General features: G+C 45.2%; 2 protein-coding genes and 2 non-coding genes across 11 annotated transcripts in view; 3 read left to right on the top strand and 1 right to left on the bottom strand.

Annotated features, from left to right (window-relative positions):
• si:ch211-203k16.3 (angiopoietin-related protein 7) overlaps window positions 1–1,965 on the top strand; it is an 8,352-nt gene extending 6,387 nt beyond the window's left edge. Inside the window, exons 8-9 of the mRNA XM_030345990.1 lie at window positions 365–560; window positions 952–1,965. Of these exons, the coding sequence (XP_030201850.1) occupies window positions 365–560; window positions 952–1,098 (343 nt within the window). The 3' untranslated portion in view covers window positions 1,099–1,965. The remainder of the gene's footprint in view (window positions 1–364; window positions 561–951) is intronic.
• A 1,301-nt stretch (window positions 1,966–3,266) lies between these two features.
• snx9b (sorting nexin 9b) lies at window positions 3,267–18,903 on the bottom strand. Of its 8 annotated transcripts, none has more exons than XM_030345281.1 (20): window positions 18,553–18,903; window positions 17,860–17,946; window positions 16,747–16,821; window positions 16,081–16,218; window positions 15,007–15,069; window positions 13,735–13,900; window positions 13,121–13,153; window positions 12,529–12,664; window positions 11,667–11,751; window positions 9,843–9,968; window positions 9,223–9,340; window positions 8,655–8,785; window positions 7,974–8,077; window positions 7,770–7,873; window positions 7,289–7,366; window positions 6,693–6,769; window positions 5,124–5,213; window positions 4,896–5,010; window positions 4,682–4,773; window positions 3,267–4,547 (listed from the first exon to the last, which is right to left on the bottom strand). In XM_030345281.1, the coding sequence occupies exons 1-20, from the start codon at window positions 18,562–18,564 to the stop codon at window positions 4,500–4,502; spliced, it is 1,878 nt and encodes a 625-aa protein (XP_030201141.1). In that variant the 5' UTR covers window positions 18,565–18,903; the 3' UTR covers window positions 3,267–4,499. The 8 variants fall into 8 exon arrangements, with proteins under 8 accessions (XP_030201141.1, XP_030201142.1, XP_030201143.1 ...); XM_030345282.1 differs by having other exon boundaries at window positions 13,735–13,897; XM_030345283.1 differs by lacking the exon at window positions 13,121–13,153 and having other exon boundaries at window positions 18,553–18,902.
• Window positions 18,904–22,535: 3,632 nt separating this feature from the next.
• LOC115534926 (U2 spliceosomal RNA) lies at window positions 22,536–22,726 on the top strand. Its single transcript, XR_003974390.1, has one exon. It is a non-coding gene; the product is annotated as a U2 spliceosomal RNA (small nuclear RNA).
• Window positions 22,727–25,794: 3,068 nt separating this feature from the next.
• LOC115534925 (U2 spliceosomal RNA) lies at window positions 25,795–25,985 on the top strand. The gene has a single exon (XR_003974389.1). It is a non-coding gene; the product is annotated as a U2 spliceosomal RNA (small nuclear RNA).
• Window positions 25,986–27,534: the final 1,549 nt, after the last annotated feature.

The following is a 27,534-nucleotide window of genomic DNA, read 5'->3' as shown; positions in this document are numbered from 1 at the left end:
GTGTACGTGTGTGCGCGTTTGTGTATGTGTGTGTGCGTGCTCTCATGTGTACATGCGAACGTGTGCGTCTATGTGTGTACGTATGCATGTGTATGTTTATATGTGTTAACATTGGGGGAACTTGTGTGTGTGTGTGTGTGTGTGTGTGTGTGTGTGTGTGTGTGTGTGTGTGTGTGTGTGTGTGTGTGTGTGTGTGTGTACGAAATGTGTGCGTGCGTGTGCGTATGTGAACGTCTGTGTATATGTGTGTACGTGTGTGTGTGTGTGTGTGTGTACGTATGCGTACATGCGTGGGTGTGTGTACATGTTCATCCGTGTGTGTACATGTGTGTATGTCCGTGCCCCCCCCCCCCCCCCCCCCCAGCGTGGAGGATGAAGAGCACCAGTACCGGCTCCACGTGAGCGGCTTCAGCGGCTCGGTGCAGGACTCCTTCAGCTGGTACCACGACAAGCAGTCCTTCAGCACACCCGACAGCGGCAACATCTGCGCCGAGATCTCCCACGGAGGCTGGTGGTACAACCAGTGCTTCTACGCCAACCTCAACGGGGTCTACTACAGGGTGAGGGGGGGTTGTGTGGGTAGTGGACAGGATGTTAGGCCTCGCTTGGCTCACAAGGCTAGGAGGTCAGGTAAGTGTGTGTCCATTTGACCTGTATGTGTGTGCTTGCGTGTGGGCCTATTTCTGTGTGTGTGTATGCATGCGTGTTGATGTCTGTCTGTGTACATGTATGTGCGTATGTGCTTCCATATCTATATGTGTCTTATGTCTGAGTGTGTAGGTGTATATGTCTGTGTGTATGTGTATGTATGTATGTCTGTATGCTTGTGTGTTTATGTGTATGTATGTATGTGTCTCTGTTTGTTGTGTCTAGACTGTTTCTGTGTGTGTGTGTGTGTGTGTGTGTGTCTATGTGTTTATGTCTATGTCTGCGTGTGTGTGTGTTCACCAGGGGGGGCGCTACAGCCCCAGGGCCCGCGGGCCGCTGGGCCCTGACGGCATCGTGTGGTACTCCTGGAGGGACTCCGACTACTACTCCCTCCGCCAGGTCACCATGATGATCCGCCCGCGATACTTCCGACCCCGCCTGTCGCCCTGACATCACCGCGACGACGGCCCATAAACACAACCCCACCACCGTGGCGACGCACCAATCGGGACATGGACAGATCGCCAAACTGTGGTCGTGAAACTTTGATCGTCAAACTTTAATCGTGCGATCACAGCCGCAATACAAACTTTTAAGATATCGTAGAACCTTTTGATTTGGCGTTGGTGATTCTCCACCGGAGTGGAGGACGGGCCGTCGCAGGATGGTCTGAGTAGTGCTTGAGTACCTGGACACGGACCTTTCTGGAGCTGAATACACGCTATTTCGAAGTTGATTAAACACGTCCCCAGTGCTTGATATACGGACTCATACTGTATATCACACGTCCTCATAACGCATCATTTATACACCGGGTCCCTCAGTGGGCGGGGGACGGGAGGGAGTCGACTATTATTTTGTATTATTATTTTGTACACTTATTTTGTAGACTTTATATTACTCTGACACTTTATTCGGACCCTTAGGTATATAATGTGGATGGATGTAATGGAGGGAAGGTTATAAGATGGCCTAGTGAATGCTACCTGAGCGTTGTACCTATTAAGAAACAGTTAACAGTTAAACTGTGAACTGTTAATGCTGCTGGATATAATATTGACGTTTTCTTTTAACCTCTACTGAAATTTCATTTGGAAGTCTATTGGCAATTCAATTGGTTTTACAAGCCATTCATTTCACTGTATGTACAGTAGGCCTATATATGCACAAAAACAGTGAAATGCACAATAATTAGGCCTAACTATTTCCCTTTAACGTAATTGTATACACCAAATTCAATCCCCTTTATTTTACCTTTTGTTTGACGCAGAATACAGCCCTGCACTGTTTATTATTAATAAAGCGATATAACATGTGTTTATTTGACAGTATACTATTCGAATTGAAATACTAAATTCACTGAGAAAGTATACTTATTGAAGTTCTCTTTGTGGAAACAAGCGTGTAGGCCAGTATTCCCTGTATGATGAATGCCATGGTGAGTTTCTAGCTGATTGCGTCCATCTCAAGAGGACTGCATTTACAGAATTCCACAATCCATGACCATCTTATCACTGCCATGTCAATGTCACCGTAATGTGAAGTGAAGGTGTGGGCCTAACTACCCTCTACTTATTCACCATTGGGTTAGAGGGTATGATACAAGATAGGCTAAACAACGCAGGTTTAGGGTACATAATAATAATAATAATAATAATGGTACATTATTAATCATGAATTAACATTAGTTCATGCAGTTATTAGCATTATAATATATCAGCTAGCATAGGGGTAAGGGGAAGTGGGTTTAAGTAATCCCCAGGCCTTTCAAATAATGCAGACGATACATTTATTAACATGAGCACTATTGCCTTAGTTAACTTGTACACCTTAATTAATAATTAACATAAATACATTTCGTCAAGTTTAATAATTAATGTAGGCCTACATTAAATTACATTTTACATTTTCTTACTTTAATGGTAATCCCAGGGCGAATTTTTTAATAGATTTTGTTGCAAGATTAATTAATTAATTAATTAATTACCTATTTTTAGGCCAATTCCTTCTTAGCCTCTAAGTTGACTACTCGGTTCAATCACAACGAATACAAAATGCTGAAGCTTCGTTGCATTCGAAACGTGCTGAAGGGGAAATAAATAACTAAATAGCAACTGGACTGGACGGGAGAGTGGCGGGAGTGTGTTGAGAAGAAAGACCGCACTGTTTAGATTCCCTATCGGGCCAAGTCTTCCGCGTCGGGCCGGCTTATGCCCGCTATACATCCAGCTGCACCTGATGCCAGTAGACGCTCCACTGGACGAAGAAGCGCCCCATTCACAGCGCGGCCCCGCCAGGCCCCTTCGCAGCCGGGCGTTGCTGACGACCGGTCACGCGAGACTAGGGTTGTATCCGAAGGTCACACCCTGTTCTCGCGAGACTAGGGTGGTATCACAAGGTTCCACCCCACCACCGCCACCTCAAAGAGCGCACAAACGCGCTCTTTGATTCTTCGAACAAGCCACCGACTCATTCTCATTCCTGTCCCTCTCCACGTGCAAAAGAAAAATCAAATCTGAATGAAATAAGGGCTGTGCTGGGATTGCAATGAAGGAGCAGATATTTCTGTCATGTTGCTGTTTGTCCCTTACAAAGTTGACACAAGGACAGAAGCGTAGTCGTAGTAAATACAAATCAGTTTAATAAATCAATAACTGGATTTTTTGCTCGTCCATATATACGTAATACGGCCATTCCAATATGACCCGAAAAGCATAGGACAGATCAAATAGAATATATATTATATATATATATATATTTGCATTTTTTCAAGTGATATGAAAACAAAAGTGTTGACAGAATGAAATAAGAAATTGATTGAATACTGAGCAGTGAAAAAAGCAAGCAGAAATATCTCATGGCTCAGACCCAACTCCAACCAGCCCTCCCTTCCCCACCACGCTCAAATTCTTGTCTTATTTTTTTAACTTTAACAAAATATCACATCCTACACCTTCAGGGGCTTGCTTAAAACAAATTGCTTTCGGTTATAAGAAACAAAACACACACACACACACGCACTCTCTCACACACACACTCACACAAAAGGGCCATTTTAAAAAGCAGTGGGGTTGTCCACTGGGTTTGGCACTGGGATTCAACAGGTTTCCTCCGACGTTTGGCTTCTACGAACAAGGCATGACAGAGTAACCCCCTCAAGTTAAGTGCATTATCATCTCAAGGTGTGAAAGTGTATTATTAGTATGTTTGAAGGTCGTGGGACTCCCGCTCTTCCAGAGTAAACAGTAAACGTTGAGGTCATTGGGGGGGAGGGGGGGGGAACCAGCCAAGCGTCCCAGAGCTCCCATGGGAAGGCACATTCAAAGAAAAGGGGCGGGTCTTCCTGTTAGTGGATGAGGAAGTGAAGTACAAGGGAGGAGTAAGGCACAGCCAATAGTGTGTACCACAACCCCAACACACACGCACGCGTTCTCCATACCGTCCTTCTTTCTCAAGTGTGCGGCCTCCTAGAAATGAGGAAACGTAGAATCCCTCAAGTGTGATTAAGCGGATAGTGAGAACACAGAGCAATGACAACACAGACCAGAGGGGAAATGACATGCTGAGATACTAAGGCAGTGCTGTGCTTATATAGCGTACGTCCTCTTTCCAAATCGATTTCCCAGCGGCAACACTTCTTTGAACCACGGGCGCGGGGGGGTAAAAGTAGTGTGGAAGTGCTTTCACGTAAAGCATGTGACGCTGGGTTCAAAAGAGAGGGTTAGAAACTAAAGGAGGGAGGAGCGAAAGAGCAGAAGAGAGAGAGAGAGAGAGAGAGAAAAAATGAGAAAGAGACAGACATGTCGCTTGGCGTTTAGCCGACTTCATCCTCGGCCAAATGCTTCCGTTCTCTACATGGTGGTGAACTGGGCGTGCGCTTGCCTCAACTTCTCGGCAATCTAGCGAGGGAGATGGAGAAGAAAAAGACAAAAGACAGTACATTTTCAGAAACGGAAAGGCGATGGCGATCCAAATGAGCTATATGAACGATAATCAGGCTGTCTGTGTGCAGAAAAACTTCCTTCACGCTTACCGTCTCGTAAAATTTGGCTTGTTCCTCAAGATAGAGCTGCATGACACGGTTGTAGTCATAGATACGGTTGCTATGGAAGTGGTTCATCTCGGCTGTGGGTTAAGAGCAGCAATAGTGGGTGTCAGACTGTAAAATGTAAAATCTACGACCGTGCTTTTCAGTAGTAAGAGGAACAGCGGTAAACGAGGACAATGCGGGTTGCCCGGGGCGGTACCTTGTAATGTGTACGACATGGTGCTCACGCGCTTCGCCATAGTGACCTTCTCCTGGGGGGTGATCTTACTGGTCGCCACCAGCTTGTCCCCCTCCTTCACCTTCTCTATGCCCGCCTGACGGGGAGGGAGAAATAAGAGTTTAGGTCGTTCAGCGCTTGCTCCATCACCGCGGAAAGTCAGGCTTGTTTTTCTAGGTTTTTATCAGGAGGTGTCGGGTCTAAAAGTACCTTATGGACTGCGAGGGTGTCCGGGAAGCATCCCAGGAGACCTTTGTATTCATTGTTGGTCTCCATGAGGAAGTGGAGGTCTTTCCTCGGCTGGAAATACATCGCAAGCGCAAGCGCGCGCGCACGCACACACACACACACACACACACACACACACACACACACACACACACACACACACACACACACACACACACACACACACACACACACACACACACACACACACACACACACTTTTTTAGAGACTGTAACCGTATGCAACTTAGGGTGAACTCCAATTCTCCTACACACATATTTTTTTAATCGTTACAATAACTAAAAAAAGGGACTTATTATGCATCAGACAGTAAAAACCAACCACTAGACGATTAGATACTATAACAAACAAACGCATGTTTACCAGAGGAATCCTCCCAGCGGATGCAGCTTTAAACAACGTCCAGAGGTTCATTTCATTACACAAGATATCAAAAAAGAGCATTCTCAGGCAATTAAACATGAATGGGTTTCACAATATACCGACGGAATAACGAAGACCAAGTCACAACAAAAGCAAAACAGCTGCCATCGATTAGAAAGAAAAAAAGAAAGAAAAAGTTGTTATTGCCAAATGTTGACGTTTGAAGGCTGTGAACTCGTCACAAGCAGAAGGCTTAATCTAAGACAGCGGACTTAAGGGCAGAGCGAGGATGTGCCGACTCATAGGGAGGGAAATTGCACAGGATGGCGTTACTATATTCTCCGGATGAGACAGTATTGTTGTGGTCAAGAACAGATTGCGACATTTGTGCGATTGATGAGTGTGTGCGTGTGCTTGTGTGTGTGTGTGTGTGTATATATATAGTAAATGCTGATAAAGATTGTGATAGCTTGAAAATGTTTTAAAAAAAACAGCCTCTTAAAGATTCTCCTTTACTGCTGTTTTAGACTGTAAAAAATAAGGACTTGGGAGACCCATTCCATTGGTATACATGTTATATTTGGCACATTGACAATATGAATTGATTAGCCGCCCGTGTTAGTCTACGGCCCCCAATCAATAATATTAACTCAGTTAATAATAGGGAGAAGACATAGCCACTGATTATCCAACCGAACAAAGAACAAATGCATTGGCCCTACACTACGAGTATTAAATCCCGATTTGAAGAGGCTTCCCACAACACAAACACAGAACAGCTTTCTGCTGGTGCTATGACCTGCAACCCTCCCCAGAGACCTTCATTTAAAAAGCCTTCAATAAACAATAAACACAAAGAACTCCTGGCCAATCGCTATGAAACCGGATTACCACGCACGCACACACACACACACACACACGCCAATCCAGAGCAAGGCACCAGCAGTGCATGCATGCAGGCTGACTGTAAATATTGAAAACACAAATGATAGAAACAAAAGCTCGGATCAACACCAGTGGGGCCAGAGCTGCTGGTCAAGCCGGACGAGCATTGAAACCAACGTCTGTGTCTGTGTGTGTGTGTGTGTGTGTGTGTGTGTGTGTGTGTGTGTGTGTGTGTGTGTGTGTGTGTGTGTGTGTGTGTGTGTGTGTGTGTGTGTGTGTACCTGCTCCGCCACCATCAGGGCGATCTCCTCATAGGTCTTGCCCGCCGCTGTCATGGCGTCTGTCAGCGTTGCCTCTCCTGAGGGCAGAAGGGAGTTCATGTGTTAGCTAAATGTCACACTAAAGGGTCATTAACACCTTTTCGTGAACCACCTCGTATAGTATAGTAGTCAAACGGTGAAGATAATACATATGCAGTGGCCAGGCCAAGAGTGCCTGCGCTTCCTTCATACGCAATTATAACGGCAATAATTAGTATTAATAGTATTAATTAGAATGGAAAATATATTATGGAATACACATCATACATTTTTTTTTTTCATTTTTTATTTTATTTTATGTAATACATTAATGTAAATTAGTCCATCTTAAAAATAAATCCCACGTACCGCCTGCAGTACCATCGCGCACCACAGGTTGACAAATCCTGCTTTAGATCATCTCCTACTATTCCGACTATCGTGTCAGTGATTATAAATACTGTGATGACGTTGGCCAGGAACCTGTGTACCAGCATCTTTTGTTTAGCTTCCTTGTACGGTTTCCTTGTCAGAGTTCTGCGATGGACTCGGACAGACGGGTCGTTCTGTGCTCCTACCTTGGTATCCGCTGCTGTTGAAGACCGAGGAGAGGTTCTGAAAGGCCTTGCCAATCCTCTGGTACTCTTTAGGTAATGCTGTGAATGGGAAGAGGATGAAAACATTTTCATTAACATTTACACAACACACACACACACACTCAAAGGCAAGTCACATTGGGTAGGTAAAGTGAAGTCCATACTGGGTCTCTACGTAGTAATTAGTAGTACAGGTAGAGAAGTCACGATAATAGTCATTATATATCTCCCACGGGGGAGATGTGAGTGTGCGTAAGTGTTTATGTGTGTGTGTTTGCGTGTGTACTGTGTCTGTTTGAGTGTGTGCGTAAGTGTTAAAAGTGTTGTGTGGGCTTAAGTGTTAAGGGGGTAGTGTTTGCGCGGGCATGTGGGAGTGCGAATGTTTGCAAGTCTGTGTGTGTGTTTACACGTGTGTGTGTGTGTGTGTGTGTGTGTGTGTGTGTGAGTGTGTCTGCGCACGTACGTCCTGTGCATCTCTTCCAGTGCTCCTGTCCCACGGTGAGGATCTCCTTCACCCCGTCGTCCATCGCTTTAGTAAACCTGCTGAACTGGTCGCACTTCTGCTCCCTGCACAAACACACACACACACACACACTTTTGTCAGACCCCCATCCTCCACGCCACCCCCAGGGCCCCTGCTGACGGCGTGGGAGCCCAGCCTACTCACACTTCGATGGGGTCCAGGTCAGGGGCCTCGGGCTCTATGGTGGCGAAGATCATCACCCCCACTGTCTCGTCCTTCTCCGCTTTTCTCTTCCCCGTCTTCCAGTCCTACAACACCATCAACACCGTCAGCACGTCAGGGGGCTGGTCACTCGCCATGGGAGAACTGACACACGACCCAAAGACCCAACACGCAAACGCCATCGACAAGCACGACCGTCAGCGGCACGCTGGTGACGAGAGCAAGAGCGGCGAAGCTACTGCGTCGACGTTTTTACAAACGCCTTTAAGATGAAGAAGTGGAGACTTCTGTTAAACAGACATTTACATACATGAGAGATAGACCGAATGGAGAAGGAACATGAAGGCCAGTATTCCCTGATTGGTAAAGGCCAGGGTGAGTTTCTAGCAGATTGCTTCCAACTCAAGGGGAAGGCACGAACAGAATCCCACAGTCACAATCAATACTGGCACGGAATATAATTACGGCTTGAGAGTGATGCTCAAAGCGCCTTTTCTGGAAGTCCCCTTGGGATGAGTGATGAAGCAGGAATGCACTCACTCATCGTAATGTAAGGCTGGGGATTCTGGTTCTACCGCCACCGTGTTGAACCCTCCCAGTTTGCCCTGTACTTGTGAGTGGCTCTTCTATAAGCTGTAGGGTGAGGGTGTGGTGAGGTGGCACCTTCTCGTCCTTGTAGGTCAGGAAGAGCTGGAAGACTTCGCTGCTGGAGACCACGGGGTGCCGGCACATCCGGGTCATCCAGCCCTGCAGACGCTCCATGCGCATCTTGATGAACTCCTCCTCGAACCGCCCTGGGGGACGGACGGACGGACGGACACATGGGGGAGAGAGTGAGTGAGTGAGTGAGTGAGTGTTTGAGTTTGAGAGAGAGGGAGTGAGGGGGAGATAGAGAGAATCAGGGAGGTCAGTGAGAGAGAGAGAGAGAGAGAGAGAGAGAGAGAGAGAGAGAGAGAGAGAGAGAGAGAGAGAGAGAGAGAGAGAGAGAGAGAGAGAGAGAGAGAGAGAGAGAGAGAGAGAGAGAGAGAGAGAGAGAGAGAGAGAGAGAGAGAGAGAGAGAGAGAGAGACACACACACAGTGGGTCAGGAAGTGATTGAGAGGAAGTGAGGGAGATAGAGACAGAGAAAGGGAGAGAAAGAGAGAGGGTGAGTCAGTGAGTGCATGTGCGAGAGTGAGAGGAAGTGAAGAGGGGGGGGGGGGGGGGGGTTAGAGAGAGACGTTTCCACTGACCTGTGACCTGCTTGTCCGGCAAGGAGGGGATGGGGATGGCTGAGCCGAGTTTGTCCAGCAGCCTCTCGTACAGCCAATCAAAGTGCTTGTAGCGGTGATTGACGGGCCTGTTGGTTGTCTGCCAAACGATAACATTCAGTTAGTTAGGGCCATAAGTCGGCCAATCCAAAACAAACATTGCATCACAAAAGCCTCACGTCGGCGTGTCCAAATGTATTCAGGAAGTAGGACAACTAAATGATCGGTAGGGATTATTCTAATGATTGACCGTTTTATCATATACATAGCATAATTACGTGTTTCTGCATTTTTTCGCAGATTACTTTTTTTTATATTAATGATTAACAGACAGTTCAATAAATGTTTTTTTTTTTTAATTGAGACATGTACCATTTTTTATCGTCATTGTGTAATTTTTGAGGGAGCAAAAGCAGTATCGGCTCCAAATATTGGCTCAAGAAAATCGGGATCGGCGAATCGGTCATCAGCCTTGGCTGATGAAAAAAAAAAAATCTGTATCCCATCGGTCCTAGAAAATTCATATCGGTCGATCCCTAGTTTATTCCTTCCAAAACGTCAGAGGTTCAAAGGTTGAACCAGGTGGCGGCGGTGAGGCTTACGTTGGGCGTGACTTGGTACTCGATGTAGCTCTTCAGGCCGTACATCTTGGAGCCCTTCTTGGGGTCGGCCACCACACAGTCCAGCTGGTTGTCCGGGTAGGACCACACCGGGCCCACCTCGCCCATCTGAGCACAGGGACACACCGGGTTACTACTAGGGCTGCTCCATTATGGGAAAAATCATAGCCACCGTTATTTTGGTCAATATTGAAATCACGATTATTCACACGGTTATTTTTGAGTTTGAGAACATGGTGCATTTATTCAGCAAGTCTCTCCCCAAAGAGATTTTGTAACTGAGAACTTTGAAATTTCGCCTTAACAAGAATACACAAAATGGCCAAAAAGAAAATGTTCCAATCTAAAATTATGTACAGATATGTATCCGGCTGTTCTGCCCTTTCTATAAAACGTTAAAAAAAACAATAATCCCAAAAAATAAAATAAAATATATATTTTTTTAAACTGGATTATGTTAATTTTGTGATCGTTTGACGCTAAAATTGAAATCGCAATCAAAATTCGATTAATCGCCCAGCCCTAGTTGCTACCATACTGGGTTACTACCATAGTGGTTTACTACCATACTGGGTTACTACCGGTCTTCACATGTTACCGGGACACAGGAGAAAGGGCGGCATGTGGCTCAACAGGTAGAGCGGGTTGGCTTGTAACTGGAAGGTTGCTAGTTCGATCCCCGGCGTGTGGAGGTGTCCCTGTCCCTCACCCTAACTGCTCCTGACGAGCTGGCTGTCGCCTTGCGTGGTTGATACCGCCGCCGTCGTGTGAATGTGTGCATGAATGTTGTGATGTTTGGCAATATTGTAAAGAGCTTTGAGTGCACACTGGTAAGAAAAGCGCTGTACAAATGCAGTCCATTTTACCATTCACAAACAGGACAACCTCTGAGGTCTGATCGGTGTGTCAGGACGACATGTGAATGAACAACATGTTGAGGTCATGAGGTCACTAGGAGCCCCTCCTAGAGTGTAAGCGGGAGGATCTTCCAGAGTTGTGGAACAGTCTCTGGTCTTCTCTAATTGGCTGTGCAGCCGTGTGACGCAGACCGGCGTAGGTCAAGTGGGTGGGAGTGGGAGGGGCTCTGGGAGTGTCGATAGTGAGATTATTGTAAACAAACGGGTACAGGCTCTTTTTATAACTGAAGAATATATTAGTTATAGGATATAGGATTTCCTATTACTAGGAATTATTGATAACAGTAGTGTTATCGATAGGATGTAGTGATAACATTATTTGAATCACTTTTGAATCACTTTTCACCTTGACTACAGAGTATGTTGAGGTTATTTTAGGCCAAGAGCTAGCCACACGAAGGACCTTTGACCGCACCCACGTGTCACAAGACCGAGCCCTCCGACCTCTGACCCCTGCATCCTCAACCCTAACCAAACAGACTCCAGTTAACTTCGACACCCATTCGCTTCCCCTCGTCCCTCCCAGAGGTGGTGGTGGCACAGATCCTCGTTTGAACCTGTCCAGTTCCTTATGTCTAGTGACTGCTTCTACCCCACACTGTTTTGGTTTCTGCTTAACATGTGGGTCTGACCACAATCCGACAAAAAAAAAAGAATAAATGTGAATTATCTGAAAGGTGGTCAATGAGGGCGTGTACGTCATTGAATTGTGTGTTAGCGATGTGCTACACCATATTGGGAGAAGGCAAACGATTTTTCACTAGTGCAAATTTGACTTAATATCCGGTAACCTCGGCTAATAAACTAGAGATTAGAGAACTGTGATGGCAGTTTCAAACACAACTACGTCTTCCTCTAATGACAGATAAAGGGTAATAAAAACACATACATAGATGGATAGCTTCTGTGATCCCTTGACCAGCTGCTTGGCTAGGAGGTAAAGCTCCGGCCCTGACTTGGAGAATCCAGGGAATCTGCTCAGAGGAAGACGGACAAAGGTTTGACAGTTAGAACACTGGGTAGGTTACCGTGAACCTAGTTATGCTACACGTGAACCCCCTAAGATTGCGCGATTTGATTGGTTCGCTGTCTCGGGACACAGCGCAATATCCCAAGATGCATTGTTGTCACCGCAAAATGTCCCGCTATACAAACAAATAAACCGCTAATAAAAACAAATACATCCCGGCAAAAAGTGTTATCTTGTTTATTTTTGGAGTGTTCACGTGTAGTACTTATATACTAAAACAATTACTCACCTCCTTTGGCGAATCATTCTTGAATATACCATGAACCAGATGTCTGGCCTCTATTCTTTGCTCACTGAACTAAGATTCCAAAGCCTGATGGTATCCGAGTGTCGCTTCCTTTTACTTCCCCCCGCACGCATCATCTGCCCACTCTCAGACTCAAACACGTAAACACAAAATTGTCCCCGCTTGTCGATTCACCTCATCCGACAGCCATTAGGGATGTCTAAAAAAGTACGTGGCTAGCCCCTCCTAAACGATTGTATGGCTAACAGCTGTGTAGCAAATGTTAGCTATGTAACTGACGCTTGTTAGCAAGATAGCTAACATTTGCTACATCGCAAACATTGCTATCTAGCTAACGTTTATTAGCCACATAGCTCTGCTTTGGTACACCGCAGCAATGAAACACAGCTAACAACATGACTAACAACTGGCATAGCGACTAACGCTTGACATGCCCGACAGACTAGGACCAATCAAATAAGAGTTAGCGCTCACTTGTTGAGGGAGATTTTCATGGCGGTGCCCTGAGCTCCGCCCCTTTGAAAAGCCCCGCCCTCTCCGGACTCCGACTCGGCGTAACCCGATGATTTGACGTCGTCCCACTCATCGTCCCACTCGTCTTCCTCTGCTCCTGGGGGGGGAGGAGTCACACAGGCAGTCATCAGTGACATCCCCTCTACAGCGGTGGAGTTAGTAGCTTAATTCAGATCAGCATTCAACACGACATCAACGCATGAAGCAATACAACCGACGCAAATAACACAACGTTCACACGCAACTCGTTCAAACAGAACACGATAGAACACGCAAACCAACAGCACTATCCTGCAATGTCTCAATCCAGACATTCATGAGTAACCATACAATAACAATCAAGGCGACATCAGCACACACAGCGACATCTTTGGTAAAACACGACAAACAAAATGAGTAATATGCCACACTTTATAAGTCGTATGGATGGTAACACGTATACATGGCATGCCATTCGTCACGCCAACCAAGTCCGTCATGCTGGATTTCTCAATCCTGAATGTTAATGGGCCATCAGTCAACTTTCCCATAAGGCACCGCTGCAAAAGATTACCTGTCTCAATCAGGTAAGGATATGGATAGATGTCTAAGGTAAGAGAAAACAAGAGAGGAAACATTTCACGGTCCCTTCTTACTCATCATGTGATCGGATTCATTTTAAACCTATAGCCTTTGGAGTCCCTGACCATGGCTAGATTGTGAGTTTGGCAGCACAGTTTGGTTGAAAGCGGGGCTGAAAAATGAAATATCTTTCCAACAAGCGAATAACTAAACACCAAAAAAGTCGAAATAAGTATTTGGATATAATATGATCAAAATTTAAATGAACTTTTAAGTAATTTATCGGAAGCTTTTTATCAAAAGCGACTTATGATCGGTACATTTGTCAGAAGAAAGAGAAAAGTGCCAAGCACTTACATCGTTAGGTTAACCCATTCCCCGTATACAACAAAGTTAGCTGGAATAAGATGCTTCACACAACCCTAAGTACGATTCTTACGAGCCACAACATACAACAAGTAATACTACATTAAGTGTGTACAAAAAAGTGTGTACAAAAAATGAAACAAAGACCTTAGGGCATGAAAACTAAACCAAGGCATGTAACTAATACCAAGGCCCACCACAGAGTCCAGGGCTCCGGGCCGAGGTTCCCCCCCGTCTTACCGGGGCCCTGGTACGCCTGGGGGTGACTCTGCGCCCCCCAGGGGTCCGGCGCCGCACTCCTCCCCGTCTGCGTGCCCTCCGGCTTGGACGCCCAGTTGTTGGAGGCCCCCCCCGTGGCGTCGGTGTTCCACGCGGACCAGGGGTCTCCGCCGCCGTTGCTGGTCTGCTGAGACGGAGACGGACACAAGGGGGGGGGGGGAACACGAGAGTTACTGGGCTGCAGGGGGGTTGGCTCTGGCTCCCGAGACCCAGGGGGAGGAAAGGAAAGGAAAGGGAAGAGAGAGAGAGAGAGAGAGAGAGAGAGAGAGAGAGAGAGAGAGAGAGAGAGAGAGAGAGAGAGAGAGAGAGAGAGAGAGAGAGAGAGAGAGAGAGAGAGAGAGAGAGAGAGAGAGAGAGAGAGATTGGGAAGTGCCGCCGTTTAATGATTAGCCATAGGTAGTCATTAAACACGTGCTCGTTCAATATAATGCAAGAGCAAACTCCGTCACACGTGACGTTTGCTCATGATTACCCAAGTCACCCAAGTCACCCTTTACCTGTTGCCTACGAAACAACGCCAGCTCAGCAAACCATGCACGTCGTACGGGCACGCATGTACAACCAAACATGCTTGAAACTTTAATTTCAACGTAAAAAAAACGTCAAAGCCAATCCAATAATACAAAAACGACATGCCGTGCAACGCACCAGAATCCGGCGAATTGCGGAAACAAATGGACAGTGCGTGAGCTCATGTATGCATTATGTAAACACACACACACCCCAGATGATGCCAACCACAACAGAGAGGGCTTTCTGAACATAAAACCTTCCGAAAACAGCAGTTAAAAGCTTTGCGGTTATTTCACAGAGTCTCAGGACTTTTACCATTCGGGGAAACTAATTGAACACAATAGGCATCTCATACATGCTCTGTATTGGAAACAATCGCAATGAAATCTGCGTTGTATTTACGATAATCCATCACAAACATCCTCATTGGAGACTGAGTGTGCTGATTCGAGTGCAGAGTGCTGTTCAGGTTTTTCTTCTCTTGTTGAGACCTGGTGGCGTGCTGATCTGTTCATTGGATCCATGTACGGTTTGCTGATTGGTTGAGTGATTTTGGTTGGGAGGGGGGGGGGCGTGTGTGTGCATGAACAACTAAGGAAACTAAAATGACATGCTTTCAGGCAGGCGAGGGCAAAATCTGCTAATCCGGTAGGGGCGAGCAAGTAAACAGGGGGAAGGTTTGGTCTTCCATGCCCCTGAGCAGCACCCTAGGGTGGTTACCTCGTGGGGGAGGTAGGGGGTGTCGGGGGTGTCCGGCTGGGGACTTAACTCCCCAGCATCGACCTTAAGAATGGGAGAAAAGGAAGAGTGAAATCATCAGAAAGCGCCAGAAGCGAGGAGGGGTGGGCTACAGCATGGCAGAGAGATGGAGTAGGGTGAGGAGCAAGATTTAGAGGGAAAGAGAGAGAGAGAGTGAGCGAGAGTTTAAGAGTGTAAGAGAGAAAGAGAGAGGAGAGATAAAGAGGAAGCAAATGAGCAAGAGAGAGAAAGAGTGAGAGACAAAGAGAGAATGAGCGAGTAGGTGAGCGGGAGAGAGAGCGAGTAAGAAGTGAGAGAGTAAGAGCTGAGAAGCAAATGTTAGAGGGAGCGAGAGAGAGTGAGCGAGAAAGAGAGAGTGAGAGTAAGAGTGTGAGAAAATAAGAGAGCGAGAGAAGAGAAAGAGAGGGTCATCCATTTAACTGAAGTTCAAGGCCCCAGTGTGGTATTTAAGTTCTGCAGGATTCACTGCAGTGGTTCTTGTGATACCAGAAGGTGGCCATAGGCCTCTATAGTGGAGTCCCTATGTATTTGTCTTCTTTCTTGAAAGAAGAAAAAAAATTAAAAATAAACTGTCCATCTGTTATGGATGACCCAACCACATACCGTCCCCATCAGCATGTCTCACTTCCACATTTCGCACCCTTTCTTAATTTATGTATATTGTGTTACCGAGTGTGTTAGGAGGAACATGGACATGCTAAGTGCGTTCTCAGTTTTTTCCACACACTTTACTCAAATAAGACCACCAGACAGCAGCTCTGAACAAACTGAAACTCTGAACTGCTGCTGGAGAAGATCGAACTACATTGTGATGAGCCTGATTGGTGTATTCTGAGTTCACCCCATGACCTCAGAAATAAATAAACGATGTGTGCAGCTGCCATGGCGATCCGGCACACGTGTTTGCGTTTCAATGTGTCCATGTCACCATGTGTGTGTGTGTGTGTGTCCCCGTGTGTGTGTGTGTGTCTGTCTGTGTCTGTGTGTGTGTCTGTGTGTGTGTCTGTGTGTGTGTGTGTGTGTACACAAGGTCACCTGGCTTTGTGCAGGTGTTGACGCCGGGGCAAAGGCATCGAAGAAGGAGAGGTCAGGAGGCGGAGCCGCGGCCACATTCCCGACACTGGGGGGCGCTGTGGTGGTGCCGGCTCCAGTCAGCGGCGAGGGCTTGCTCAACTGGAAGCAGGTCGGTCGAGGAGAGGAGAGGAGAGGCAGAGGGAAATCAAAACATTGTTTCATGTTTGTTTAAGGAGCAATTCCTCGAGGCAAGATGGATGCCCGGACTAGATGTAGGTCTGGTGGAAAGCACGTCATGCCCTAGTCCCAACTGAATTCTGAGGAGTAAGACCTTTTGAGGAGCAGCTGGAGAACATTAAAAACACACACACACACACGCACACACACAGGCACAAGCACACACACAACAATACACAAACACACAAAGACACAACTACACAGACACACACACACACACTCAGCACATTTTCAAGTGAGACATATCCTGTTTGGATTGTCTCTTCCTTGTTTTTCCAATTCAAGCCGAACAACCAGTGTCACAGCTATTAACTAGCCGTGCAGTAAGTTAGCCAAGGAAGAACGTCAATAAACCCTTATAGGGCTAGAGGCCGGGGGGGGGGGGGGGGGGGGTTCTTTTCAAATCGTCCAATCGTGCGAGGCTCAGACAGAGGCCAGGACCGGGCTTACCTCTAGGTAGTCTTCTGGCACCAGGCCCACCTCCCCCCTGGAGTTCTGAGCCTCGATCCATCCCCCGCCAATGTTCTGGAACACAGTAGGGGAGCAGAGAACTGAAGAACGAGGGGAAGGGTTTCCCCGCGACACACAGCGTGGTTCAACTAGTGCCAGGGAAATGGCGTCCGAGTTGACTGAAGACATGGACTGATCGACAAACCCAGTTTTGGATTTTATATATATATATATACGTGTATATATATATATATATTATTTGTGTCATAACCATATGGCCTGTTAAGCCCTTTGAGACTGTACCTGGGATATAGGGCAATACAAATAAAATGTAATCGTAGTACAGCAATTACATTTTACAACAGCAAATCTTTTACATTTTATAACAGCAAATTATCATTTGAAATGGCCTTTGTTTATGGGAGAAAATATACGAATATATGATATATTTGAAATAAACTAAGCATACATTTCAATTGAAAGGGGTGTGAGGAATGGCTTTTCAAATTGATAAGCATCGTAGTGATGTACATGTTTACTTTGTAAAAGTTATCATTATGACCCATTTCCATAAATCACCCGACCCTGCTTCTAACCGAAATGTAATGTGGAAACCTTTATCTGGCCTGTCTTTCATTACGTTTCACTCGAGCCATAACATTTATTCAAATAAGGGTAAACAGGAAACAAATCCAGCTTTATCCACACTGGCACCTTTGACTCACTATTAATTTGGAGTCGTGAGAAAATCTCTCCCTTTAAGGAGTGACGACTGCAGAGAAGAGGTTAGCGAGTCGGTGAGTGATTATAAAACTGACCTTTGAACTGTTGTAAATGGCAGTAGTGATGTCATGTTTGCTCTCATTCTCGCCAACCGTGTTATCCTTCATTTCCCCCTCTCTCTACACACATAATCTTGATATCTGTGGCTCGTTCAGTAGGGCTTGCAAAAGTTGCCATATCACCCAATATAGGCCTATCCATATGACCACTCAAACTCAATATATGGAATATACAACAATTTACTATAAATAATCAAAGTTTGGCATGCATATGGGAGGAAAAACAACAGCCAGTCAGCAGGACTGGATGGAAGTGCTGTATCCTCTATACCTGATTTGTGACAGTGACAGTTTCGCCTTCTCTGACGGACAGTTCGTTGTTTCCGGGCTCAGCACTGAAGTCATACAAAACCTGCACCTGCAAGAAGACGGCGACCGATCAAGCAACAAACACACCGACTTTGTTTTGAAAAACGTTGCTGCGCTATGCTGTCCCACACTAGTATGACAAGTAAAATATTGCACATTATTTATCCTATTAATTAATGGACACACACGCTTCCAAGTAAAAATATATACGGCTCAAATACATTTCACTAAGAGCACCTACGAACGGAATGAGTTCGGTTATTTACTTTCAACCTGTCACACAACAAAAACCGACAGACTGGCTGGTGGCGCCATTGACTACATTTCCCAGAATTCCACGAGGTTCAAAACGACCCGAACTGGAAAGGTAGTAAAATGTCACAAGACACTCCTGAACGAGACTCATTTTCCAAGTACAGTAACAACATTACATTTGGCACCAAATCCAAAATGTTGACGCACACTTGGAATCACCGTCCAAAAGATGTGCCTAATGCCGATATAACTCATCGAAAAAGTTACGAATAACGCGAACGTTAGTAGTCCGCCCGGGAAGGAATCAAGCGACAACGTTACAACACAACAACCGTCTCACTTTTTCGCACCAATCCAGTCAAAAGAACCCCCCAAAAAAACCTTTTCCAACGATCCGTACCTTATTCGCCATTGTCGATGCGTTGATCACTCATTACAAGCGGGCCTAGGGCTTCAAGATTTCAAATCCTCAGCTGGACATTTCCCCGCTGCTTTCAAACGGGGCGAAAACAACGAGGTGGTTCCTCGTCCAGCAGAGCCAGTCACCCCACTTATTACAACACGTTATTAAGCACCGATAAGCCGTTAACCTCGGAACCGACCCACGGTGGAAGTATCCTGACGGGTGAGGCGCACACTGCGTTGTTTTGCCGCAACGTAACCGCGGAGCGATCCGACTAAATCGAGTGAGCGAAACCGGAAAGCTATCCTCGGTCCAGACAGAGCCAATGCCCCCGACTCCCCCCTCTCCTCCTCCTCCTCCTCCTCCTCCCTCTTCCTCCTCCCCCTTCTCTTCCTCCTCCCCCTTCTCCCCTTCTTCCCCCCCACTCCTCCACCTCCCCCTTCTTCTCCTCCTCCTCCTCTTGAACCTCCTTCTCCTCCTCTTACACCTCCTCCCCTTATTCTCCTCCTCTTACACCTCCTCCCCTTATTCTCCTCCTTCTCCTTCACCCCTTCTCCCCCTACTCTCCTTCTCTCTCCTTCTGCTCCTCCTTCTCTCCCCTTCTCCTCCTCCGCCCCCTTCCGTCCTCCCATCCTCCTCCTCACCCTTCTCCTCTTCTTCTTCTTCTCCTCCTCCTCCAGAAGTGTCTTGTTCACCAAAAATGCACAAATGTAACCAGATATAATCATAGCTACACAATTACAATAATACTAACCCTATAATATGCATGATAACGATAATGCATATAATAAAATAAAATAAATCTAAGTCATAATAACAATATCATAGCAATCATAAAAAGATGAAGCACATGTATACGATTTATTATAAATATTACAATTACCAATATACATTTAATGAATTAAGATCAGTTAAAATATGTTGCCAGGGAATTAAAATCCTATGAAGCACAAATCTCTCATATTCAAGATGTGTTTATAATCAGGGGGATACTTTTATCGTTTTTAAATACTAATAATAACAATAATACAAAAAAAACACTTACCAAATGCTGCCAATCTTTGATTGTACCCTAAGTTATCCTTTTAATTTGGCATACGTCCAGCTTTCCTACCTTTGACAGCTCACAGCTGGAGTCAAGTGAGAGTCCCGAGTGACAGGAACCCATTCCTGGGACGATAGTCGCCCACTGGTGGTCTAAAGATAATAGTGCAACAACTGCCGGAATTACGTAATGCTGATTCAGGTAAGGCCCTCGGTGGCGAAGTCACGCCTCTTCCGGTAGAGCCCTTGGGACCTATGAGGTCGAAAAATATAAATGGGTTTCAATGGAGAGGAAGTAATTATTTTCTGGTCGCAGTCATTATATGCCCCGGATAACACATGTGTTGTTTCTGGATTTAAATGATAATTTTTCATCTCGAGAGATTGACCGTTTATGCGCAATTGTTCAGTGAAAGGCTGTAGAGAAAACACATGAGACACGTCTCGTACGTGACGTCACGCTCGGTGCGACTGGCGTGGACAAGACCGACAATCTCCCCATCGGCATAACTGAAAATCTACACATGCCACGACGTATAATGGTTTTCACCTCTTTCGATGCTGTTATCCTCCCCTTGGTAAAGAGCAGTGAATTGGAGCAGAGTGATCGCCATGTCTGTACAAGAGTGGTGGTGACGTATATAATTTGCGTCGAGAGCAGCGAGGGGCTGTAGTTCACAGGACGGCCTCACACAAAAACTAACATTATCAAACTTCTTCGCAATTTCTTTTCGTTTTCTTTGCATAAAAAAAATTATCATTTAAATCCACAAAGAACATATGTGTTATCCAGGGCACATAAAGACTGGGACCAGAAAATAAAAACTTTCGCTCCATTGAAACCCATTCATATTTTTCGATCTCATAGGTCCCATGGGCTCTACCGGAAGAGGCGTGACAGCCTGCATGGGCGTAGTTTGCACTCAACAAACCTCAGAGATAAAGAAAGAGAAAGAAAGAAAAAATTATCGGGTCTTAAGAGGGGCACTTAAAGTACTCATAAGCACGGATATTGCAAAACAGCATCCAGCTTGGCGTGGCATGGCGAGGGGCCTGTTGCTTGGCAGGTCGGATTTATCCAACTTTCTTCGACGTTTTACGTCACCATCGGCCAGAAGCAGTCCCAGTTGAGTTGTTAAATGTTTTCTTTGAGTCGTTTCAACACTTTTTCTGATTTCTAACCTACCTACCTACCTATCTATCTACCTATCTATCCACCCCCCCCCCCCCCTCTCTCTCTCTCTCTCTCTCTCTCTCTCTCTCTCTCTCTCTCTCTCTCTCTCTCTCTCTCTCTCTCTCTCTCTCTCTCTCTCTCTCTCTCTCTCTCTCTCTCTCTCTCTCTCTATATATATATATATATATATATATATATATATATATATATATAGAGAGTCTCTCTCTCTCTCTCTCTCTCTCTCTCTCTCTCTCTCTCTCTCTCGAGAGAGAGAGAGAGAGAGAGAGAGAGAGAGAGAGAGAGAGAGAGAGAGAGAGAGAGAGAGAGAGAGAGAGAGAGAGAGAGAGAGAGAGAGAGAGAGAGAGAGAGAGAGAGAGAGAGAGAGAGAGAGAGAGAGAGAGAGAGAGAGAGAGAGAGAGAGAGAGAGAGAGAGAGAGATAGATAGATACATCTATCACATGAGACCCAAGAAATAAAGGTTAGGATTATCCTCGGGAACACCAGGGAAACACTCAGAAAGGAGCAAATTTAACTGAAACCATGGTATAAATACTGTGAGTTGTGGAAAGACTGAAATTAAGTAAGGTGTTAGAATTAGCGGTAGCAACCTTGAAAAAAATACTAATTAGCTAGATGATGCATAGTATAACCTGCAAAATACGATATAAAGACCCTAAATAGTCACAGGTGCATGGCTACTCCTTGTTATTTTCACTTCAGCCAAATCAGTCGAACAAAGAGGCATGTTTCGACTGAGGATTTTTCCATCTAGTGAGCCACTATGGGTGTGGCTTGGGAGGGAGGATCCGCCCACCTTCACTGTTTAGCGGCAGCGCTTATGGGGAAAACATTTTCGCGACGTCGGTAAGTTTGCGTGAATGACACCTCATGACGCTGTTATGATTCTACTTCCGTTCGGCAACTCGGGCCTCGAAGAACAGAAGAACCAGCAGTTGTTAAATCTTGTAGATTGAGCAGAAAATACTTTTTTACTTACAGTTAGTAATTATATTTGACAAGGGGCTGTATTTAAAACTACAAAAAAATAATTCAAACAAAACAAATTAGAGGGGAATCTCAGGGTTTTTAAACACAAAAAAAGCTCCCTTGCAAAGCCACAGGCCCCGGCGCTGGACGCTACTCCCGGCTACTCCCGGCTACTCCCGGCTACTCCCGGCTACTCCAGGCTCACCCCAGACCCACCCCAGACCCCGACTCCTGTGCTACACTTTGACGCTACTCCAGGCCTCGGCTCCGGCGTCGCAGCTGGATGCTGGAGGCGCAAACGGTAAATAACCTATTCTTACTAATATGGCCGACCCACTAGTAACCACCAAATGGCGTCAGAGTGGGGGCTTCCTCAAATGTTTAGTGATCATTCAATGATAAAAAATAAAGTTAGTTTCTCATGCATCAAACTTTTACCCAACTAACAACATGTAAAAACGCATCACATCATTGTAATTGTGCCCAGTGGGGATTCAATATATGTTCACCACGATTGACGCCTTCGGCTTCTCAGACATTCTGATTGGCTTATGGCTTCTGACGTCATCGGTGCCGTTCGGGCAATTTCGTCAATCCTTGGCCCATATACTCTTTATTCTTCGGTCAAACATAGTTTGATAGAATGCTTTATTTTGTTTACACATAGTGGTACTTCTGTATTTGTAGGCCTACTTAAATTAAGTTTTTGGCGTAAAACCGCTAATGAGAGTGACATTTCTGGGAATTGGTCCTCTATGTCAGACAGTTAATGGGTATCGCTTCTCGGCCTTTTGGCTAAGATCAAGTGTAGTATCTGTTCTTATCAGTTTAATATCTGATACGTCCCCTACCCGGGGACCATATATTAAATTGATTTTTGGAACTGGGAGATGGAAAAGGGGCTTGCTCCGTCCACTCCACGCATCGACCTGGTATTGCAGTACCTCCAGGAACGGTGCACCCCCTTTACCTGTAAAGTGAATCTTTATTTCTGAACTAGGATTTGAGCACTGCAGAGTAAGTGAAATCTGTTTTCGCGTAGAAAGTATAAATATACGGGACATTGTATATTTCTGTTAGAGGAGCAATTTAATTCATACGTTTTTTGGCGTCCAACTTATCTGCGACCTCAAGGTCTCAGAACCCCTCACCTAAAGGAAATCGCCTTTTAGGGCGCACTCACACTAGGCCATCTGTACCTTGCCCAAGTCGGTTTCACACATGTACCGTGCTCAAGTACGAATGGCGTCCGAGGATTCAGGAAGACACCATTAGTAGAACAACACAGAGAACGCAGTTGACACTGTAGTGAATTGGTTGCTTATTTGGAGCCGTTCTACTCAGACGCAGCCCTCTCTCACTGAGCGTTTTTACACTGCCAAATAGGCAGTGTTATGCACGCGTTTTGAGCAGTGCAGTTCTAACTTGAGAGAAAGTGAAATCCGCGCGCTGTTGATCATGTGAGAGAAGGGGATGCAGTCATATTAAACGTTGAAAGATGGTGCGATCTACGAGAGAGACGCAGAGGAACTGTCCTTTCGAGGCTTTTGTCGGGATAAAAAACCAGTGGTCCGCAAAATAAAGAATATGTTGGTGGCTTTGCACTTGTAAATAGTTAGTCGCGTTTGTAGCCTACACTCAGATGTGAACTTATTCTTGCATGCAGGTGTCTTCATTCATATAAAAATAAAAACATTCAGAGTGCAAATGATTATAAAGAGGTCTAGACTACGTGCGCTGCCCCGCCTCCTCCAGTGAACCAAAAAAGCCAGCACCGGGCTTATCTATATATATTTTTTTATTTTTTCATTGAAAAGAAGAAAAGTCACCGGTGAAGGCGACTTATCGTTTTGTAGGATGGCGTTGCAAATTACTTTCAGGTAATGTTCAACATTAATAAATTGCTAATTTTATTTGGAAAGATCGTTAATTTTAGGTATTAGGTGAGAGATGGTTAAATGTAGGGATTAGGGTTGGAGATAGTTAAGTTTAGGTGTTAAATTAAAGATTGAGTAAAGGTGCGGCCACACTGAACTTGTTACACGTGTTAGATTACGCCCGTAATGCGGCTAACCTGACACTTGATCATTGTGTGCCACAAAAGTGGTTAAATGCGCCTAACGCGCCTACGCAGCTAGATGAGGCTGCCCAGCAGAGGTGTCTTGCTTCTCCCCGTAGGGGCTTATTTTCGATAATGATGACCGGCGACGTTCTATACATTATCCAGCTTATTACACGGCTACTTGCCAAAACTAAAAAATAACTTCACATGGTGTGTCTTTTTACAATTTTATTCGTTACCAGCATTCGTAGTGTTGATCAGCAGTGAAATAGTCCGCCAAAGACGTTGACGTCGCTTAGCAAACGAAGACGCTGGGGTTGACAAGTTACCGAAATACTAACCATGCAAGTGAACGGAGCGTTCCACGGAATTGAGAAGACCCATGTAATAAAGGCCTATAATATTTCTGTTTAGGCATAGATTTCTCCTCAGATGAGGCCAATAAAGCAATGATTAAAAAAAAAAACACAAACGCCCGACCCGGCCCGACCCGACCCGAGGATAGTGGTGGGAAATATCAGCCGGACCCGGCCTGCGGGTCCGGGTCAGGTCGGGCTCGGGCAGAGAATCTAAACTCTAGTGCATGACATCCTCCGTAGGCGCTCACAGCTGGGTGAGTTTCACCACCTCCTCATCGTTTCAGCACCCCCTGAAACGATGACTTGGTCATCCATGTTCTTTCTGCTTCTGTGCGTCCTCCGCCTCTCTGCCAGTGACATCGGGTCAAGCTCAACGCTGATTGGCTGAGCGCCACGCGTAGGCGCGTCCAAAGTAAAAAATGTTGAACTCTGCGCGTTAGTGCGTTGGGCGCGTTGGTGCGTTGGACGCGTTATTTAGGTGCGTAAAACGGGTCTAAAGAAAGGCCGCCTTAATGCACGGGCTTGCCTGGGCTGAAACCCCAGGGCCTACGACGATCAGGGGGCCTATCATGAGCTGCAGTAAAAAAAAAAAAAAAGCTATATATTTTTTGTTTGGGGCTTACAAAGATCAGGGGCCTATCATGAGCCAAGAAAAAAGAGGGCCACTAGTGGTAGCTGGGCCTGTTGGCCACTGACACCACAGCCACAGTCGTCTCTCCCCCCCCCCCCCCCCCAGGATTATCCTAACGCGCTACTTTTGCGCGTGTAACGCATCTACGCGCCTAACCCAATGGTTCCCTATGCAAAAAAAACGATTTTCAACACCTCTAACGCACGTAACGCGTTCAGTGTGGCCGTACCTTTAGGTTTCTAAAGGGCTAGTTTAGGTATTAGATAAGAGATGGTTAAATTGAAGTATTAGATAACAGATGGTTAAGTTAAGGTCATTAGATAAGAGATGGTTAAGTTTAGTTAAAGTATTTGGTAAACATACGTTTTGGTTCATCACTCTTTCATGAATGAATCTCATGAGTAACTCAAGAATAATTCGCCATTTAGGGACAAAATACCTTGCGCCCTGAGAGCAGGGACACGAAAAGCTATGGTCCTATTGCTGCGGTCCTGAAACTGCAGCCTGCGGTGTTGTAGGAACACACTATGGTAGGAAACCCCCGATGGTGCAGTTACCTTGAATATCCACAAGAAGGCAAGACCGACTGCAGAACTCGCAATGATAGTTTTTAATAATCTATCGGCTGTTCTCTTTAAACGTTTACATTATGTAAGAGTTTGCGTATGAATCTAATTCCAAAGTACCCACATTTCTAGTTTAATTACCATGAATACTACTTTATGTTTGATACGTTAACTCTCGATTCCAATTGGGGGTAAGGCATACCATGTGACCAGAAGTAACTGTTTCATTATTTCGTGGCCGGTTTCCTTGTTTTTTTCTTTGTAAACAACTGTAATTTCACGTGCCAAATCAACGAACATGTGGTTTCTTAAAATGTGTTATTATTGATTCATTAAAAAAAAAAAAAAACATCTGAAACCCTCATTGAGAAAGACAGGTAGGAGAATAACTATCAAACATCGAGCGTTTAGTGGGTATCGCTTCTCGGCCTTTTGGCTAAGATCAAGTGTAGTATCTGTTCTTATCAGTTTAATATCTGATACGTCCCCTACCCGGGGACCATATATTAAATTGATTTTTGGAACTGGGAGATGGAAAAGGGGCTTGCTCCGTCCACTCCACGCATCGACCTGGTATTGCAGTACCTCCAGGAACGGTGCACCCCCTCTCAGTGTTAATATGAATGAATGTATTTCGGTACGCAAACGAAGTCGCCAACATGAATGTAGTGGTCGTTTATTTATTTTAGCGTTCATGAGTAAATCGATGTTTTGGTTCAGACAATGTTGGCATGTCTTTTTTATTAAAACAGGTTAAAAGTTATTGAAAAAAGTTACGAGGCGATTTAACGTCATTGATTCTATGCCTTATTTAGACCATGTGAGACCAAATTAAATTATTGCATGCTAATTAGTAAATGATTTATTTGTGATCAATAAACTGTATTTAGATTCAAATTATGTTTCATCAGAGTGTAGAACCTTAATGATTTCAGATGTTTCTGGGTTCAGTTCTTGCATCTTATTTGCTATTGGTTAATTTTTTGCATGCTTGGGGACATCTCGAATTAAAGCATAGCACGCCGCCTTGCCCTGAATTTAGCCGTTGTTTTCTGAGACGCAAATAGTAGGCTAAATAAACGGCTCTTATTGTAGTTGTTGACTCACTAGTGACCACTAGATGGCGGCAGCGTCAAATCATTGTGATCGTGCTCAGTGGGGATTCAATGTAGGCTATATAAAATATCTATAATAGTTCACAAAAAAACGCGATTGGCTTCTCAGACCTTCTGATTGGCATATGGCTTCTGACGTCATCAGTGCCAATCGTGAATTGCCGTGACTCCCGGGCCCCGATACTCGTTATTTTTCAGGCTGAATATGGTTTGATAACACGCTATGTCTTTGACACATAGTGGTACTTTTGTTTTTGTAAGGTTAGGTGTATCTGCTCTTCAGTTTAATATTTGATACGGCCCCTACCCGTGGACCTCTCATCTTTCTACTCCCTACAAATGTCCAACACAGGGAGGTTTTTTTTACGTATTAGGGCATTTGGTCGGTCCACAGCCGCAACAAATCATAAAAAATTGCCACATTTAAAACTCTTAAATCATCAGAGTGACACCTCGGGACATGTTGAAGCAGTGAATAAGGCGGAATTTGCATTTAATTGTCTCTTTGTATTATGACTTCATTATCATTAATATCATATATCACGATTTCTCCATACAGCTTTTAAGGACTTCAATATAGCTAGTGAATGAATATTTGTATCAGAGGGGGCGGGGGGTTATATCATCAATGAATTTGTGAATAAAGTTCTCCACTTGCAGAGCGCGAAAGAACCCGTCCCCACGTGTCGCTGCTCCTCGCGATCCCCACCATACCGTTATAAACAATACAGTCTATCAACTTATGAATTGTGAATTTTCTAGGTAAACCTTTTTTAATTCCGAATTAACTGCCGCATGGTGGCAACCAAACAAGTGCTTGTTGTCTGACTGAAGGTGAACTCGTCGGTCTGGTTCGTCTGCCCTACCCTGAGTCACATGACTCGGGGGTTAATGGCGCAACCATAATAGCACATGTTATCTGGGCACACATTGAGAGGGTTGTTTTATGAAGACTGTGGTGAAAATATCAGCCACAGTTTAATTCAAGTAAAATATAATTGTATAATCAGTCACAAATCACTAAGAAATAATCAACATTTC

The sequence above is a fragment of the Gadus morhua genome, chromosome 21, assembly GCF_902167405.1.
Source record: "Gadus morhua chromosome 21, gadMor3.0, whole genome shotgun sequence".
Taxonomy (NCBI): Eukaryota; Metazoa; Chordata; class Actinopteri; order Gadiformes; family Gadidae; genus Gadus; species Gadus morhua.
Note: the sequence above shows the minus strand (reverse complement) of the source record. Positions and strands in the feature narration are given on the sequence as shown.

Bases quoted from the DNA above. Each gene is read 5' to 3' on its own strand.
- snx9b (XM_030345281.1), bottom strand. The intron at 11,752-12,528 runs GTGAGCGCTAAC...TCCTCTGAGCAG, and splicing joins ATGAAAATCTCCCTCAACAA to ATTCCCTGGATTCTCCAAGT. The intron at 8,786-9,222 runs GTCAGTGGAAAC...TCCGTCCCCCAG, and splicing joins GCCGGACAAGCAGGTCACAG to GGCGGTTCGAGGAGGAGTTC.